General features: G+C 39.2%; 1 protein-coding gene across 5 annotated transcripts in view; it reads left to right on the top strand.

Moving 5' to 3' along the window:
• Positions 1–778: 778 nt before the first annotated feature.
• Positions 779–16670, top strand: part of apaf1 (apoptotic peptidase activating factor 1) — a 39523-nt gene continuing 23631 nt past the window's right edge. The window contains exons 1-21 of one of the 5 annotated variants that reach the window (XM_020599572.1): positions 2145–2210; positions 2297–2336; positions 4689–4834; positions 5592–5769; positions 6013–6210; positions 6453–6642; positions 6854–6966; positions 7169–7300; positions 7631–7869; positions 7953–8120; positions 8790–8921; positions 9600–9713; positions 10561–10745; positions 10997–11123; positions 11525–11650; positions 11794–11934; positions 12166–12291; positions 12916–13062; positions 13888–14016; positions 15492–15617; positions 16477–16596. In XM_020599572.1, coding sequence (XP_020455228.1) covers positions 4691–4834; positions 5592–5769; positions 6013–6210; positions 6453–6642; positions 6854–6966; positions 7169–7300; positions 7631–7869; positions 7953–8120; positions 8790–8921; positions 9600–9713; positions 10561–10745; positions 10997–11123; positions 11525–11650; positions 11794–11934; positions 12166–12291; positions 12916–13062; positions 13888–14016; positions 15492–15617; positions 16477–16596 — 2835 coding nt within the window. In that variant the 5' untranslated portion in view covers positions 2145–2210; positions 2297–2336; positions 4689–4690. The other 4 variants (XM_020599574.1, XM_020599575.1, XM_020599571.1 and 1 more) reach the window with 4 other exon arrangements.

The raw sequence follows: 16670 nt of genomic DNA, 5'->3' as shown, positions 1-16670 counted from the left end.
TTTCCCCCCCCCCCCCCCTTCCCTGTTACTTGCAGACATGTTATAAATCTCTTCATTCCTCTTTCTCCTCTTCTGCTCTGTTTGTCAACTCGCTCTTCATTCTCTCAGTTCCCTGTGGGTGTGTGTTGAGCTCACGTCACGGGACCATCCTGTCACCTCAATATCCCAAGCCCTATGACAACAACCAGAATTGTATGTAGATAATATATTGTTTGAAGGATGAACGGATAGATGCTTTGTAAGAGAGAGAGAGAGACCATGCAGAGATAACTAGATAGGATCTAATCGGGATAGATACAAATACAAATACAAAGGCAAAGATTCCTCTGACACCAAATGAAGTTTGTTAAAAACATGTGACAGGTCAAATCAAATAACCATGTGGGAGCTTTTACTGAAGACAATGAAACAAGAGCTAAGTGTCCATCACTACACCTAACCAGTGCCCCTCTGTATCTGCAACATGTCACAAGTTTACCTGGAAAGTTATTAAAACAGGCGGCCACTCCTCCTGAGCGATTGATCCCATGACTAAATAACATCAATTCTGTAATTTTCATCGTATGTACATATATAAATAAGAGACCAGCAAAAAGGCTTCACCGCCCTCTTGTGGTCAAATGATGTGAAATACGTCCAGTTCTTTCAGTCTACCTTAGAAGTGGCCTTATATGGATCTCAACATGTGTGCTTTGTGTGTGGATGTCTGTCCTATCAAGAGAGAGAGTAGAGGTGTGGGCCAGCTAGAGGGAACTAAGGATCATTCTGTGACGTACATGGTGTGATGAGGTTTGATGGCACAATACCGACAAACAGACAACTTATCCATGTTCCATCAAATCTGCACATCTGGATTTACCAAATGTAAGTCTGACAACTCTTTTTCAAAACATGATGGATTAAGTTTTTTATGCTTTTCTTTTTAAGATTGATACATTTTTAAAGTATTCCATCAGAGGTGATGACATTCCTCAAATCAGCCCCGACCCACTCAAATATTACAACACAATACACTCACACATTCTCAATGTTTACAGTTTTATTTGTACACAATACACAGTGTAATGCTGAATAAACACATTAGCAAAAAATGTAATAAAAAAAGAAAAGATAAAGAGAGAAAATGAATTTGTTTACAAATGGGACAGGGTTATGGTCCAGAATAAAAATGTTAATGGGGGCAGCAGGGTGGCGCGGTGGTTAGCGCCTCACAGCGAGAATATTCCGGGTTCGAGCCCGGAGTTTGCATATTCTCCCCGTGCTTGCGTGGGTTCTTTCCGGGTGCTCCAGCTTCCTCCCACAGACCTGCAGCATAGGTTGATTGGTGTCTCCAAATTGCCCGTAGGAGTGATTGTGAGTGGTTGTTTGTCTGCATGTTAGCCCTGCGATGCGACCTGTCCAGGGTGTACCCCACCTCTCGCCCGCAGCTGGCTGGGATTGACTCCGTGACCCCGTTTGGGACTAAGCGGTATAGAAAATGGATGGATGTTGTGTTAATAATATATGCACAAACACACAAAATGTTTTACTAATCATAAATTACCTTTGCTTTACAAGTCCAATAATATAACAATATGCTGGTATGCTTACAACATCATGCAGTATCAGTGCATCTTTGTACTATGGTCCACATAGTTGTTTATTCCAGTCTATTGAAGAAACATATCCTCTCACATCTCTTTCTGTCACCAGGCAGTACTGTGTTACCTTTAAATACAGTCCGGACCTTTTACAATTCTAAGTTGCAAACACAGATGGACACTTGTTGTTATGCTAAATTTTGCGGAGATGAATATTTAGCAGACGCAAAGCATTTAAAATAAAAACGTTATAGCTACACACAAAACTGTTACACTATATTAACTGAACATATAAAAGAAGATGTGAAATTCACAGAAGCACAAATGCCCCTGAGCGACTTTATTTACAAACAAAAATACGGCCATTACAAAAATAAGTACGTCTATTTAACACATATTTTATAGGGGTCGTATTAATATTTATTACCGGACTAAAATCATTTAAATGAGGGCAGCGGAGTTTTTACGTAGACAGTAGTGAGGGCTATGAAGGCAGCATCAGTTTGCCCAGTTACAAATTTGTTAAATACATGACCTCATCAGTCACATGGTTTAAATCCTGCTCCACAATTGGCTGCCTCTCATCGGAGTAGTTGTTTTGGTTCTGAATGAGGAAGCTGTCTTCTTTGGGTGTGTAGTATAACTGATAATACTGTAATAAATTGCTATTTACTTATTGATTGTGTAAAAACACATTACCTTATAACCGTATACAGGTAAATACATTTCTTCCTCGTTAAAGGAAAGAAGATAATCGTAAGTATCTACCAGTTGTTTATTTCTTTGTTTCATGTTAGAAAGGTCTGAGTGAGTGAACTTGTCGAGACAAGTATTGAAACGAGCTAAGTGTATCAGTCAGTCAGTCTAACGTTAATGATAAGAAGAAAGACTGCGCTAAACCTGACTTGCACTAACTATATTAACCTTCACATTCAGACACATGCATTGTAGAGCTGTCAAAAAGTATCTACGCTCCCACCACAGTGTTGTTACTTATAAAGAAATTTAGCCATACATGTTATCTTAACCAGTCTGGTAACCTTTCTGAGCTACTGCTGTATTATTTTAGAGCAAAAAAATGTTATGGAGGTTATATAAACTGTCTTAAATGTCACTTTTGTATTGTAGTTTGGCATTGGTTAGGCATATGTGAACAGCTGATAAGCCCTTTTATTTCTGTTCTTCCTGTTTTTCGTTTTTTGATTGTGGCACAAAGTTTATACACTTGTATACTTCACTGTATCGACCTGGTCCACATACCTTTGTGTATTTTGGTCTAGTAATATTTGGCTGCAACTGAAATTATTTTCATTCTAAGTTAATCGACAGTTATTTCCTCAGTCGATCAACTAATCATTTGTTCCATTAAAAGAAAATCAGTCATTGAAATAGTTTCAGATTGATTTTCTGACCGACTGATAATCAACTAAATTGCTTCAGTTCCATGTAAGTTATCTTAAAATGTTTGCTTCTGGGCATTTTTTGCCATTATTTGATAGTAGACAGTAGAGATGTTACAGAAATTGAGGGGATGACATATAGGGTCTCATTTTGCCTTTATTAGGTAGTAGATAGCAGAGGTGTGTCAAGAAATGAGGAGAGAGAGAAGGGTAGATATGCTAGGGATTTTACACAATTATGCTCTTCTGGCCTTGTGGCAACAGATTGAAGCAGGCTCTTTTTTGTTTCAGCATGAAGAACTCTGCTGACGCTGTTTTTATTTGGCAATAATATCTTAAGTGCTTTTCAGTCTGGCTTTAGAACCAGTCACAGCACCATTACTACCGTTATGGTTGTTGCAAATTATCTCTTTGGTGCTTTGGACAGAAAACAACATTGTGTTGTCTTATTTGTGGACCTCTCTAAGGGGTTTGACCATGTATTGTTACTTGAACAACTTGGGAATATTGGTTTCAGTTCTAATGCTATTAAATAGTTAAAAAATGATTTTGTAGATCAATTCCAGTGTGCCATAAATCTGATTTTCTTGAGATACCCATAGATCTTACCCAGGGTTCCATTTTCGGACCAATTTTATTTTCTATTTTTATTAATTCTTTAGGTAAGGATATTCTACCAAAAATACACCTCTAAACTAATGATATTATTTATAGGCATTCGTCCTCTGTAGCACTGGCGTTACAAGAGCCTCAGATTTCAGTCTTTTCAAGTGAGTCTGCTGAGTTTAAAATTGGTTTTAAATGCTCAAAAGTTCATGGTCGTCTCAAAAGCATATCCATAGTTGCTTGATAATTGTAGTATTCTCACATTTGATGGAACATTTATTGGAAGAGTGTCCTCCTACAAGTACCTGGGGATATGGATAGATGATAAGTTTTTATTCAAAGTGCCTGTTGCCAGTCTAGTTAAGAAGCTCCACATGAAGATGAGCTTTTATTTAGAAATAAATCTTGTTTCAGTACAATGCTAAAAAAACTTGTGGGAACTACTTTTCTACCTGTGATTGATTATGGGAATATATTATATATATGCATGCAGCCTCCTGTGTTTTGTGAAGCCTTGATTCAGTGTACGATACATTTTTTCATTTCATTTCAAATCAACGTTTCTTACTCACCACTGCATTCTTTATGAGTTAGCCGGATGGACATCACTGATCCTGTAGATAACACTAGTATATGTTTATCTCTAAAGTGATACTGCATACACTTCCAGCTTATGTTTGTACCTTTTTCTGTCTTAGCTCTGGTGGTTACCAGCTGTGCTCCTCCAGGTGGTTACTTTTTAATGTACCTTGAATTTTTACAGATCTGGGGAAAACTGCTTTTTCCTACTATGCACCTGGGTCATGAAATAACTTGCAGGAAGATCTAAAGTTGGACACATTCATATCTATTGTAGAATGTTAGGATATAAAGAATGTGGTGAAGGAGACATGTAGCTGTTTCTCTTGAGAGTCCATTGTTTTATCTTGTGAATGGAATTTTTGTTTGTGTTGTATGTGTAGAATTTTTTTTATGTTGTAAATTTGTATGGCTGCCATCTTGGCCAGGTCTCCCTTGAAAAAAAGATCTTGATCTCACTGGGACTTCCTGGTAAAATAAACTTTAAAAAAAAATGTAAGCAGTTGGTTGTCATGTTGTGCAGAGATGGCGCTGGAGGAAGGAGCACGGAGCTGTCTGTTGCGCTTTCGCCATAATCTAGAGCAAGACATCCAGCCTTCCCACCTAATGGACCACATGATCGCTGATGGTGTGATGACTGTCGATGAGGAGGATAGGATCACGGCTCAGGTGAGCCTCTGCTCGAGTTGAGAGATCAAGGGGGAAGTTATTTCTAATTTGGAACCCCTAATATTTAGCACTTTAATTATATCTTGCTGCTTGCTTTCTTCCTGCACAGTTTTGAGGTGGCATTTTCCTTTTTCTAAAACTGACACGTTTGGCAATGAATATTATCAAGATAACAGTTTAATGCAGTATGGGTCTTTTTTCCTCCTCAGATGTTGTCATTGTATGTGTATTGAGTCACTCTCCTCTTTTCTTCATTTATTCATTCATGCCATCTCATCCCCACATTACTTGCCATTTTATGTGCAGCATATCACAATGTTCTAGACACAGCTCTCCTCAACTTGAACCTTACTGGCTGCTCTCAGTTGATTTGTTAATCAATTAACTGTATTTTACCATGTGTCTATGAGTGAGTAGGTTTAGTTATGGTGTCTTACAGAGGACTATATTGACAAAATATATGTTGCCTGCTGTTGGAAGTGACTTAACATCACAACCAATTTGTGTGTTAATATTCGTTTGAATTTTTTCACCTTCTGTCGTCTGAATTTAGCCTTCAGAATCACAGAGATATTTCATTTGTTGTCTTGGGAATGTGACTCTGACCTTTGCACCTTCTACTCCTGACTGTACCTTTTGTTATTTTTATTGCTCATTTAACTAACCTGCTCTTGTTAAATTTGTCCCATAAAATCCCAGAGAGAAAAACTCTGGGTTTTACACACACACCTCAATCTAAACACTTGTCTTTCTCCAGCGTACCAGGAAGGATCGGGCTGTGACTTTGCTGGAGCTGCTGCTGAGAAAGGACAACTATGCTTACACCTCCTTTTACAATGCACTTGTCAAGGAGGGATATGATGATTTGGCCAATCTGCTCCATGATAATCTACCTGATGTACATAAGAACCCCTCTGATGGCTCCACATCTTACGGTGAGAAGTTGGTAACTGTGAGTGGAGCATGTAGAGGTTTGAAAGTTTGTGTTGTCTGCGTGTGGGAGTGCTTGAGTGTTGGAGAAAAATTGTATTTAAATATTTAATTTGTAGTCACTGTTGGTTGTATGAGTTTGCTTCTTTGGTTAGACAACACATCAATTTTCACACCAGTAGACTCAAACATTCCCACAACCTGTCTGCTGGTACGTCCTTAATATCAACCCCCTTCCTGTCTAATAGTTCAGACAGTGCTGAGTGAAGGTGGTGTACCACAGAGGCCAGTGGTGTTTGTCAGCCGACCAGAGCTGGTGAACCGGGTCAGGGAGAAACTTTACCGTCTGCAGAAAGAGGCTGGCTGGGTCACTGTGTTTGGAATGGCTGGCTCGGGCAAATCTGTCCTGGCTGCAGAGGCTGTCAGACACCATGAACTCATTGAAGGTGAATGACCAACACTGCCTAATAATCATGCATTACTTTGAAACTAACAAATATCACCGACAAATAGCCTACAAGTTATTAAAAAACTGAAGTAATCCTGGTGCGACTTTCATTCTCACTGATGTTACTGATGTTAACACTAATGTGTTATCAAACACAGCTGCCAAGAATTCAGCTTTCAGTAGCTTCTCATCTCTTACTCCTCCAGCCTCTTTTTTTTCCCCCTCTGTGTCCATCTGCAGAGTGTTTTCCCGGAGGTGTCCACTGGCTGTCCATTGGTCAGCTGGACAAACCGGACCTGCTGGTGAAGATCCAGTTATTGTGTTTTCGTCTGGAGCAGAGCCTGGATTCCCAGTCCCTTCATCGAACCCCAAGCTCTCTAGATGAAGCCAAGGAGCGCCTGCGCTTCCTCATGCTACGCAGATATCCGAGGTTACTACTGTATATTCAGATAAGCATAAAAATATCCATATTACTTTCCTTGTCCTTCAGCTGTGCTGGTATGCAGTGCAAATGCATTCTCATAAAGAACTTGAATTTATTTGTGTGTCTGGTCTCCTTATAACACTTACTAGGTGCTGTGATAAACACTTTGTTCCATTTCTTTTTCCTGTGCCTGATCACTTCTCTCCTCTTTTTTTAGATCTCTGCTGATTCTAGATGACATCTGGGACAGTACAGTGCTGAAGGCATTTGATATCCACTGTCGGATACTTTTGACCACCAGAAATAGAAGCCTTACTGATTCAGTTAGTGGTGTGTTCACTGGTTTTTGCTTTTGTTGCAGTTGTTTTACCATATGATAATTACGTACTAATTGTCTGAATATTAGCTAAACTATTTCTTGAGTTTTTTTAAGTTACATTATCTAGTTTAGGTGTTTTAAATTGTTGTCTTCTACTTTACTTATGACACACCTGCAAGCTTAGATGAAACCTTTTGTGCTTATATTTTGTAGGTGCTAAATATGAGGTGGAGGTGGAGAGTGGTCTAGATGAAAACAAAGCATTGGAAATCCTTGCTCTGTACACAAAAACTAAACCAAAGGCACTTCCTGAGGAGGCTCGCAGCATTGTAAGAGAATGTAAAGGTCCGTAAAATGAAACATACATACAGTCCATAACTTTTGTCACAATATTAATTATTAATAAATGTTACACAATCAATTTGTCATATAAATTTAAATATTTAAATGTTTCTCAAAGATTCTAAGAGAAAACAAAGACCTGATTTAATTTTGCATTTATTAATGCTGGTGACGTAAATGAAACTTTTTATAGGATGTGATATTAGTACACTAGGAACTAATATTTATTTTTTCTGTGGTGGATTCAAATCTTATGCTTTATGGGGCAATATTTTTGCTCATATAGTGTGCCTTCAGTACACATTTTTCTGCTTCTTTGTGCCACTGTCACAGGCTCTCCTCTGGTGGTGTCCTTGATTGGGGCTCTGCTCAAAGAGAAACCCAACCGTTGGCATTACTACCTCGGCCAGCTGCAGCAGAAGCAGTTTAAGCGGATAAGAAAGTCATCATCCTACGATTATGATGCCCTAGATCAGGCCATGGCTGCAAGTATTGAGGTCCTGCCTGATGAACATCAAGAGCTTTACAAGGACCTTACTGTAATAGAAAAGGACATCAAAGTCCCTGCTAAGGTTTGGCTACACAACAAGAGATGCTTCCATGTTTTTTCAGCTATAAAAACTCTCATCACTTATGATGTTATTCCTTCTCCCAGGTACTGTCTGTTCTGTGGGACCTGGAGCCGGAGGAGGTGGAGGACATTCTTGAGGAGTTTGCCAATAAGTCTCTGCTCTTTGTGGACAGTCACAATAAACCATACCTATACTACCTCCATGACCTCCAGCTGGACTTCCTGGTGGAGCAGAACCGTACTGAGCTAGAAGTTAGTCTGGAAGTTGGGTTCCCAATTTATTACTACATGGGCAGTGATGTTGACAGTGTTTCCCACAGAATTAGATTCTACTTGAGGCGGATGCTCATATAGTAATACTATAGTAGGCTACCTCGGTTCATAGGATCTGTCCCTGCTGCACTACCTGGACTAGCTCCCACAGTAGTAGCATGTTGGTTGCTGCCTTCCTCCTCTTCTAACGTACATCTGTCTCTTTAACCATTTCTTCCTGACCCTCTCTTGCTGCTTCAGCAGTGCCAGTAAATATTAGAAATCTATCCACTTGCAGATTAGTCCATACACATCCATGTTATATACAGCATGCTGACCTTGGCAACAGCTGTATTCCAATGTTAGCTTAGCTAGCCTTACTAGCTTGCTAATAACATGTATCGGTGTGTGCAAGAGAGAGAAATAGAGCGGGACATGGAGGGACTAAGCCCTACGCATGGCACTACATGGAATTAAGTTTTAACCTACATATTTTAAATCATTTTGTGTCGGTCAGTGTTGATATTGTGGTGGCCCACCACAAATAAGTCAGTGTATGGAAAACACTGAGACACTTCGATAGTTGCTTTACAACTGTAGGTTTGTAGCACTTAAGAGATGTTAGGCTTCTGTCCATGTTGGGATAATTAATTTGTCCATGTGTTTTAGAGCCTCCACACTAAGGTGGTGCGTCAGTACCAGCAGCACTACAGAGACGGCCCTCCCACGTCAGGAGATGAGGAATGTCTCTATTGGATCAGATTCCTGCCCTACCACATGGCCAAAGCCAATCTCTCTCAAGTAAGAATCACACATCAGTGTTTTTGAAAATCAGCTTTCAGTGTTTATTGTGTGCTGACATCATGTCGGTGTCAATTTATTTATGAAGCACATTTTAAACAACAGAATTTAGCTAAAATGCTGTGCATGCTAAAATAAGTTAAAACCATAAAACAAGTATAAAATTAAAAAAGCAAAGTGCCATATCCTATTCCTACAAACAATTACAGAAGTGCAAAATAATAACAGGTAGGGTGAAAGGGGATAGAAGAGGTGATACAAAAAGAGTGCTATCACAGAATGTTATGAGCCATAGCAGAAATTTAAAGGCAGATACTGTAGGAGCCAGTCTAATATGTAGGGGCAAGTTATTCCTCAGCTTAAGGCCTGCAACAAAAAAAGCACGGCTCCATCTAGAACTTTTCTTAGATTTCGATTTGTTAGATCATTTTCATTTCATAAAATATTTTTTCCCATTTAGGTTTTGCTGATGAAATGCACTGAAACAGTTTCACTGAGCATAAATTATTTTAATGTATGATTTTGCCAAAATTTTCACTATCAGGAAAGTTGTCTTATTAATGTGGTAATATTAATTTCAGCAATATTGCCCACGCACACTCCATTCAGGCATGGACTTGATTATTTCTTCAGCATCTGTTTTGCTCACCATGTCTTTGTCTTTCTTTCTTTGTCTAGGAGCTCTACTCCCTCATGTTCTCTTTGGATTGGGTCAACATCAAGGCCCAGATAATGGGTCCAGCCCACCTCATCAATGACTATGTGGAGTATGGACCCATTCTGGACAAAGAGGTCAGGCTACAACAAAACTTAGTGGGTTAAATAAAATGTGTCCCTCCATCCTCCCCACCAAGTTGTTTTTCATCTCATTTATAAAGATAAGTTCATTGCCCATCTATATTTTGGCTGTCCCCTGGTCCCTTCCCAATTTTTATTGTGGCAAGACAGCTGATTTGATAATTAGCAGGTGGTTTATCATACAGTTACCGGGAACGCATAGGGATGTGTAACTCCCACACCTGTTTTGCAAGGACATCAATTTTAAGAGGGCCCTGCTCTTTTTTGATGTTTCTAATGCAAAAATAGTTTGATTTTATACCAAAGTAATAATTTGGTCTCATATCCCATTTGTGTAGACATCAGTAATTTTCAATAAATGTTTTTCTTCCATATCTGTATAAATGACGAAGTTGGTATGTATATTTATTCAGCACTTTTTGCTGAACAGTGCATTTTTCACCTGATTACAATGGAGAGTTACAGTTTTTGTAAAGACTCCCTCCTGTGTTTATGTTAAAAAAGCTCCTATATGGCATTGGAAAATGATAATAACCTAGCTTTAACATAAGGATGTTCACCATTTTTGTATCATCTTCATATCATCAAATTCAGTTTATAAAAACTTGGCAGATAACTCACATAGTCAAGAAAAGAAGAGGATTAGTGCAAAGCCTTACCATTAGGGTGATAAACCCATCACACAAAAATCTCTCATGAGATCAAGAAAGATAAAATGTCTTCCAATGGCGTCCTTAGTGAAGAAAAGCTGTCTTCATAATAAGAGACAAGTCTCGTATAGTTTCACTTACATGCTCCACAGCTGTGGACTGAAGTGCACTTGTGCTTTCTGTCCTCCCAGAACAGTGAAGTGCGCAGTCAGTTCCAGGAGTTTTTGTCTCTGAACGGCCACCAGCTGGAGCAGCGTCCTTTTCCTGATGTGGTGCAACTGGCACTGTCTCAGCCATGCACCTCTGAGGTCTACAGGCAGGCTCTGCAGCAGGCACAGGACCGGGCCAGCACAGGGAAACTCTACTTTGACTGGCTGTACGCAAGCAAGCAAACAATTTACTGTTACTCTAATGTGTGAATGTTAAAATCAATGACTGTACTGACCTTCTTGAGCAATTATAAATCAGTTGCTTTTAAAATTTTTGTTTGCTGCAAATAGAAATGTATGTGACTGAGCTAAAAGCTAATTGGATACAAGGTTTTTTCATTTTCACAAATTGAATATTTTTGTTGTGTCTCGTGTGTGTGTGTGTGTGTGTGTGTGTGTGTGTATTTTTTCTGTCCAGGAATAAGAGCAGTGTAGAGAGTCTGTCCCGTCTGGTGATCCACCCCCAGCAGGGCTCCATCTACTCTGCCTGCTTCTCTCATGATGGAGCCAAGATCGCCTCCTGTGGAGCCAGCAAGACTCTGAAGGTATCAAAGCAGATGTATTTCTTTTGTTGCATTTGTGTATAGGTGTGTGTGTGTGTGTGTGTGTGTGTGTGTTTACATGGAGAACAAAAAAAGGAGGCAAATCCACTGCAGGCCTGTTCATTTAAGAAATGAAAATGCAGCATAATGGTCAGAGTGCTCTTTGTACAGGAGATTTAGGTATGTAGCTGCTCCTGTGCAACAATTGGGAATTATACACAAGTAATAGTAAAACTTATAATTACTGAGCATTCATTCACTGCACAATTATTCAATTTAATATTGAGCTTTCAAACCTCTGAATCTGGAAGTGAAGGAAGAAGTTGTGGTCCTTAATAACGAATTTAGTAATTTCACTGCATATAAGTATTATGTAACTGCCGTTGTCATACTTGTGTGCTCAGGTGTTTAAAAGCACCTCAGGTGAGAAGCTCATGGAGATCCCGGCCCATGATGACGAGGTTCTCTGCTGTGCCTTCTCCCCTGACGACCATCTTCTAGCAACCTGCTCTAGTGACAGGAAAGTAAAGGTGAGCAGGTAACTGTCCACTCCCCCGTTATGACCAGCTTGGTTTATAGCAACAGACAGACAAGTACATTTCACATAAAATGACACGTTAAAATCCAACACCCTTTTTTTTCTTCTTAAAAATCTTGAAACTGTGTTTGTTAGGTGTGGAATGTAGAGCGAGCCATGCTGCTGAGGGTCTTTGAGGAGGAGCATGAAGAGCAGGTCAACCACTGTCAGTTTACCAACACGACACGGCGCCTCCTGCTGGTCACCTGCTCCAATGACAAATATCTGAACGTCAAGGTATGTCAGAGTACAGACATATTGTGCCTTTTTTGTGGTGTGACTCCTTCTCTCCATGTATAGTATGTGTTTTTGTCATACAATGTCTAAATGATTAAAATATCTTATACATGCATTTATACAATACAATTGTGCTACAATAAGCAACAGTTGACTTTCTAATGTTTTCATTCTTCTTTCATACTTTGTCTTTTCCTCTCTCGTTGTCATTGTATTTCTCTGTATCTGTAGGTGTGGAACCTCAACAAGCCATCCTCCCAGAACACCCTGTTTGGCCACTTTGAGCCAGTCAACCACTGCTGCTTCTCCCCTGATGACAGCTATGTGTCAACGTCCTCCAACGATGGCACTGTAAAGGTGAGGCCATTAAATCAAAGTAAATAACTCTTTCCTGAGAAAATTAACCATAAACAGTGTGACATAATGCACTGTGACATATTTATTACTATTTGTAATAACAACGTGATACAGTGTAACAAATGTTAAGTACAGTAAATATGGACGATGCCAGTAAGAAAATCTACTCCTCTTTATCGTTGGCGATGCTAATTATAAAAGACCCCTTTTCTGTTTGCTTTGTTGGATTGAGAACATATTTTATGTTAGAAGTTGATTTCGACTTAAAATTGTCCAAACTATTTTATAAACTAAAATGTCTCAAATGGTGCCGGTATAGCTCAGCAGGGCACAAAAACAAATGGAAATAAAAGCTGCAGCAGCTACTTTTTCTCTACTTTACCTGAAACGAATGTGTGCTTGGCAAAAATAAATGTGATTATGTCTGTTATTACTAGTGCTTTGATAAAGTAGGATGATGGCACCTCTAGAAGGAACACCAGGACTTTTTGGGAATACTTTCCATTTTTAAACATCATATAGGCTTGTGTTCACAGATGCTTTCAAACTACAGTGCTTTTAGAATTTATTCTGTACTGACATGCTCCTACTGTGTTTTTTGTGTTGCTGTGTGTGTGCGCGCAGCTATTTCAAGTATCATCTGCCAACATGTGGAAGACAATCAATGTGAGGAACATGTTTGCAGAGAGCGATGAAGAGGTGCTTGTCAAGTGCAGCACCTGGACGGCAGACAGCAAACGCATCATTTGTGCTGCCAGGAATGCTGTTTTGGTGAGCATTTTGGAACGTGAAGATTTGTTTGTAAGGCTGTGATCATGTTTTATTGAGTAGAAACTCTTATTGTTTGTAGTTTGCTATGTGTGGGCAGTCCTAAATGTGAGATAAAGGGTGAAGATAGTTTGAATCTGTCTTGTCGTACATTTTTCAGCTGTACAGATAAAAATCCAACACAACAGGGTTCACTTATTCTCCCTAACCTTATTGTTGCATGTCATTTCGTTGAAGGAGATGGAAAAGAGAGTCTGTTTGACAGATTGTCTTCCACTATCAAGAACATGTGTCCTGGTTGTAAATGTGCACAGCCCCTCCTCTTCTGAGCTTTCCACAGTCAGTCAGTCTTGTCCTGTAATTAGTTGATCCGTGTCCTCTACTGTACATCTTCATTCATTTGGTTTCCAGAAAACAACCCAAACACTGCGGAGGTGGTTTCTTTGGCTTTCATGAGAGGGAAAACCAGCAGATTTTAGCACACCACAATGTGTATATAAAATTGCCAAAGATATATTTGAGGTCATGTAGATAGTGTCATTATTACACAGCTTGACCGGCAGGGAGCACTGGCAATTTTCAGCTGTAAAATATCTAATTCAGTTCATGTCTAGGTCACATTTCTTATTTTTGATCATTTACGTTGTCCTTTCTGAAAAAGGTTTTGGTGTTCTATTTGTTTAAAACAAATATTGTTGCAGTATTTTTTTTCTCTCTCACAAACTGATATTAATGGCCTTAAACTTCTGTTCCTGGTAAGATATAATATACAGTAAGTTTGTATTTATTGCCACTTTAGGTGGGTAAATCCAAATGTCTGTTTTTCAGGTGTTTGATGTGGACACATCAGACATGTTGTTGGAGATCAGGACCAGTCGTCTGAGCATGGTGCAATACTGCCACGCCTGTCCTACCAGTAATCTGCTGGCTATTGCCTTCTCAAACTATGCTGTGGAGGTACAACACGTACTCACTCACACAATCCCACTTTGTACTGAATGTCCTCTTTTTTTTTTGATTGATTGATTGATTTTATTCTTTCAAGCATGTAAAGACAGTCGATATGTCAACACACATAATTTCACACATATCCAACAAATGCTAATCCAATATCAATTTGCTTATACCTAGTACATGCTTGAACGGAGTAGGAAGAAGTCAGACTTATCCAGTCCTACCCCATGACATCATCTTACCATCATTGGTTTTATCAAAATGTTTCTGTATAAAAGGTAGTACGTGGTATATAGGTCATATTTTATAGGATGTTTATCATTTTATTGGTGTGTTGTTAGATGTTTTGAAAAATACAGTTACAATTCTTTTATGCAGAAAAAGTTTAATTTGTTTTAAATGCATATTTTTTTGTCTTTCTCATTCACATTCTGTTTTTCTTGTGTGTGAAGTGTGGTAGTGATCAGGATTCATATCTTTTGCAGTAAAAATGTATTTATTAAATTAAATTATTTTAATGAATTTATTTAAAGCTGCATTAAATAACTTCGCCCTCTAATTTTCAACCGTTAAGGGCTGAAGTGAGAGTCAAAACGAACTCGAGCAGCTTCCCCTCCTCTTCTCCCACTGTTCCTTGTTGCCCCTCTTGCCCTGTCTGTGAAACTAGGTCATACATGCTCAGCCAGAAACCGTTGTGGTAGGTAGTGCAGCAGTAATAATCAGCTCCAGAACTAATATAGAGCCTGTGGTATTCAGTGGCATTGCAGTGGCACAATGTCAAATAAAGAGGTTTACTTTAAATAAAATGAATACGTATGTCTAACATTGTTTGTTACAGATGTATCTGCAGTAACACAAGCAAATTATATAGAGGAATGTTTTTTTTTCAGTAATATTGATACAGTACTATCACATATCGTTCAGTGTTACATACCTGACACACATAACTGTGAATTGTATGTGAAACGAGAAATTTCATGTTACGCTTTGATAGTTGAACAAACCTTTGAACACCGTAGAACACCACTTTTCTAGTTGTGTTGATGGTATAAATTTTAACAACTTATCACTGAAATGCTACTGTCTGACAACCTGGACCAAAGCTGAGCAACAATTAGCAAAATTACTTCATTTGCTAATCCAGGAAAACGCTCTGGTTTCCGCTAATTAGACAACACAACACTAACCCTTCAGTCAGTTGGAATGACTCCAAATTACAACCAGAATAATTTAGTACAAAGGTACAAAATCAGCTTGCTAATGAAGCCAGCATTACATATAAGCCAGCTACAGTACTTGCACGCACAGAAGGAAGAAAGCCACATCTGTGTCTTAGTAATGCACCTTTAAAATGGTTTCCAGCCACGCTGTTTTGGTGTCCAATTGAAGTGCTATATTGTATAAGACTGAAGGTTCCTGAAAATAATACTATACTATTGGCTTGTAAGTGTACAGTAATCCATATGTGTGTCTTCCAGCTGTGGGACTTAGAAGCCAATAAGAAGATGGCTGACTGCAGTGGTCACTTAAGCTGGGTCCAGCGTGTCCAGTTCTCTCCTGATGGCTCACAGCTGCTCTCCTGCTCTGACGACCAGACTGTCAGGGTAAGTCTGACTCAGTGTGTGTGTGTGTGTGTGTGTGTGTGTGTGTGTGTGTGTGTGTGGGAGACTGGGGATGGGGGTGGGAGGTGTTATAAATTAGTGTATCTGGTGGCACAGCTACTGTTTTCATACCTATTGTGCCAGTAATATCAAAGCTTATGACCCTGAACAGTGAGCATATATTTGGTCCCTCCTCATCCTAATGTGGAATAATCAGGAATTATGTTGCAGTTCTACTTCAGACATTTTAACTGAACATCATTTTGCGTGTTTGAAAGCTTGAACAAACTCCCCACTTACCAGCCAGGATACTGTAAATAAAGCATAAACAGCTACTGTTTGATGTGTTATAAAAGTAAGTGAAAACCTGGAGCTCTGTACCTTGATTTGCTTTAAGCTTTTCTTTATATAAGCATTAATTGTCAGCTGATTTGTCCTGACCCTTAGAGAAAGCAGTATGTATCATCAACAGCCTGAAAACAAAGTGATCATATGGGATATAGGCCTTTACAGTGCAAATGACAAACTGGAGATACACATATTTAATATTATTTTGGTGGCAAGAAGTTCTCTGTGAGTTCAGTGTTGTTGTTTAGACTTGCTCCTATTGAGGCAGCTCAACTGCCCCAATGTATCCACCTCAGTCAGAAATTCATGAGACGGGTACTGATAACTTTTTTTTTTGGCCACAGACTGATTATTCTCAGTTTGAATCTGCAGCATAATGATGATGATAATGTGAAAACACAGTTTACAAAGAAGCACTTTATTAGGAAAACAGGAGAAAAGTCATGTTAGTTTGTGGAAGTCTACATTACAGTATATTTATCAAGCTTTACATGCCATGTTTCTTGTTTTGTAGTTATGGGAGACTAAGAGGGTTCACACCTCCAAAGCCATCCATCTGAAGAGAGACTCTGATGTCCTCTTCAATGATGAAGATATCATCGTGTCAGCTGCAGACAACTGCAACAGGCTGCAGGTGAGCCAGGAGGAAAATGGAGCAAAGGGTTTGAGTGAAAAATTAAAAGGCAGCAGGCTGGTTGGAGCAGGAAT

Source organism: Monopterus albus, unplaced genomic scaffold (assembly GCF_001952655.1).
Source record: "Monopterus albus unplaced genomic scaffold, M_albus_1.0 scaffold41.1, whole genome shotgun sequence".
Lineage (NCBI taxonomy): Eukaryota > Metazoa > Chordata > Actinopteri > Synbranchiformes > Synbranchidae > Monopterus > Monopterus albus.
The sequence above is the reverse complement of the archived record's forward strand: the minus strand, read 5'-3'. Positions and strand labels throughout refer to the sequence as shown.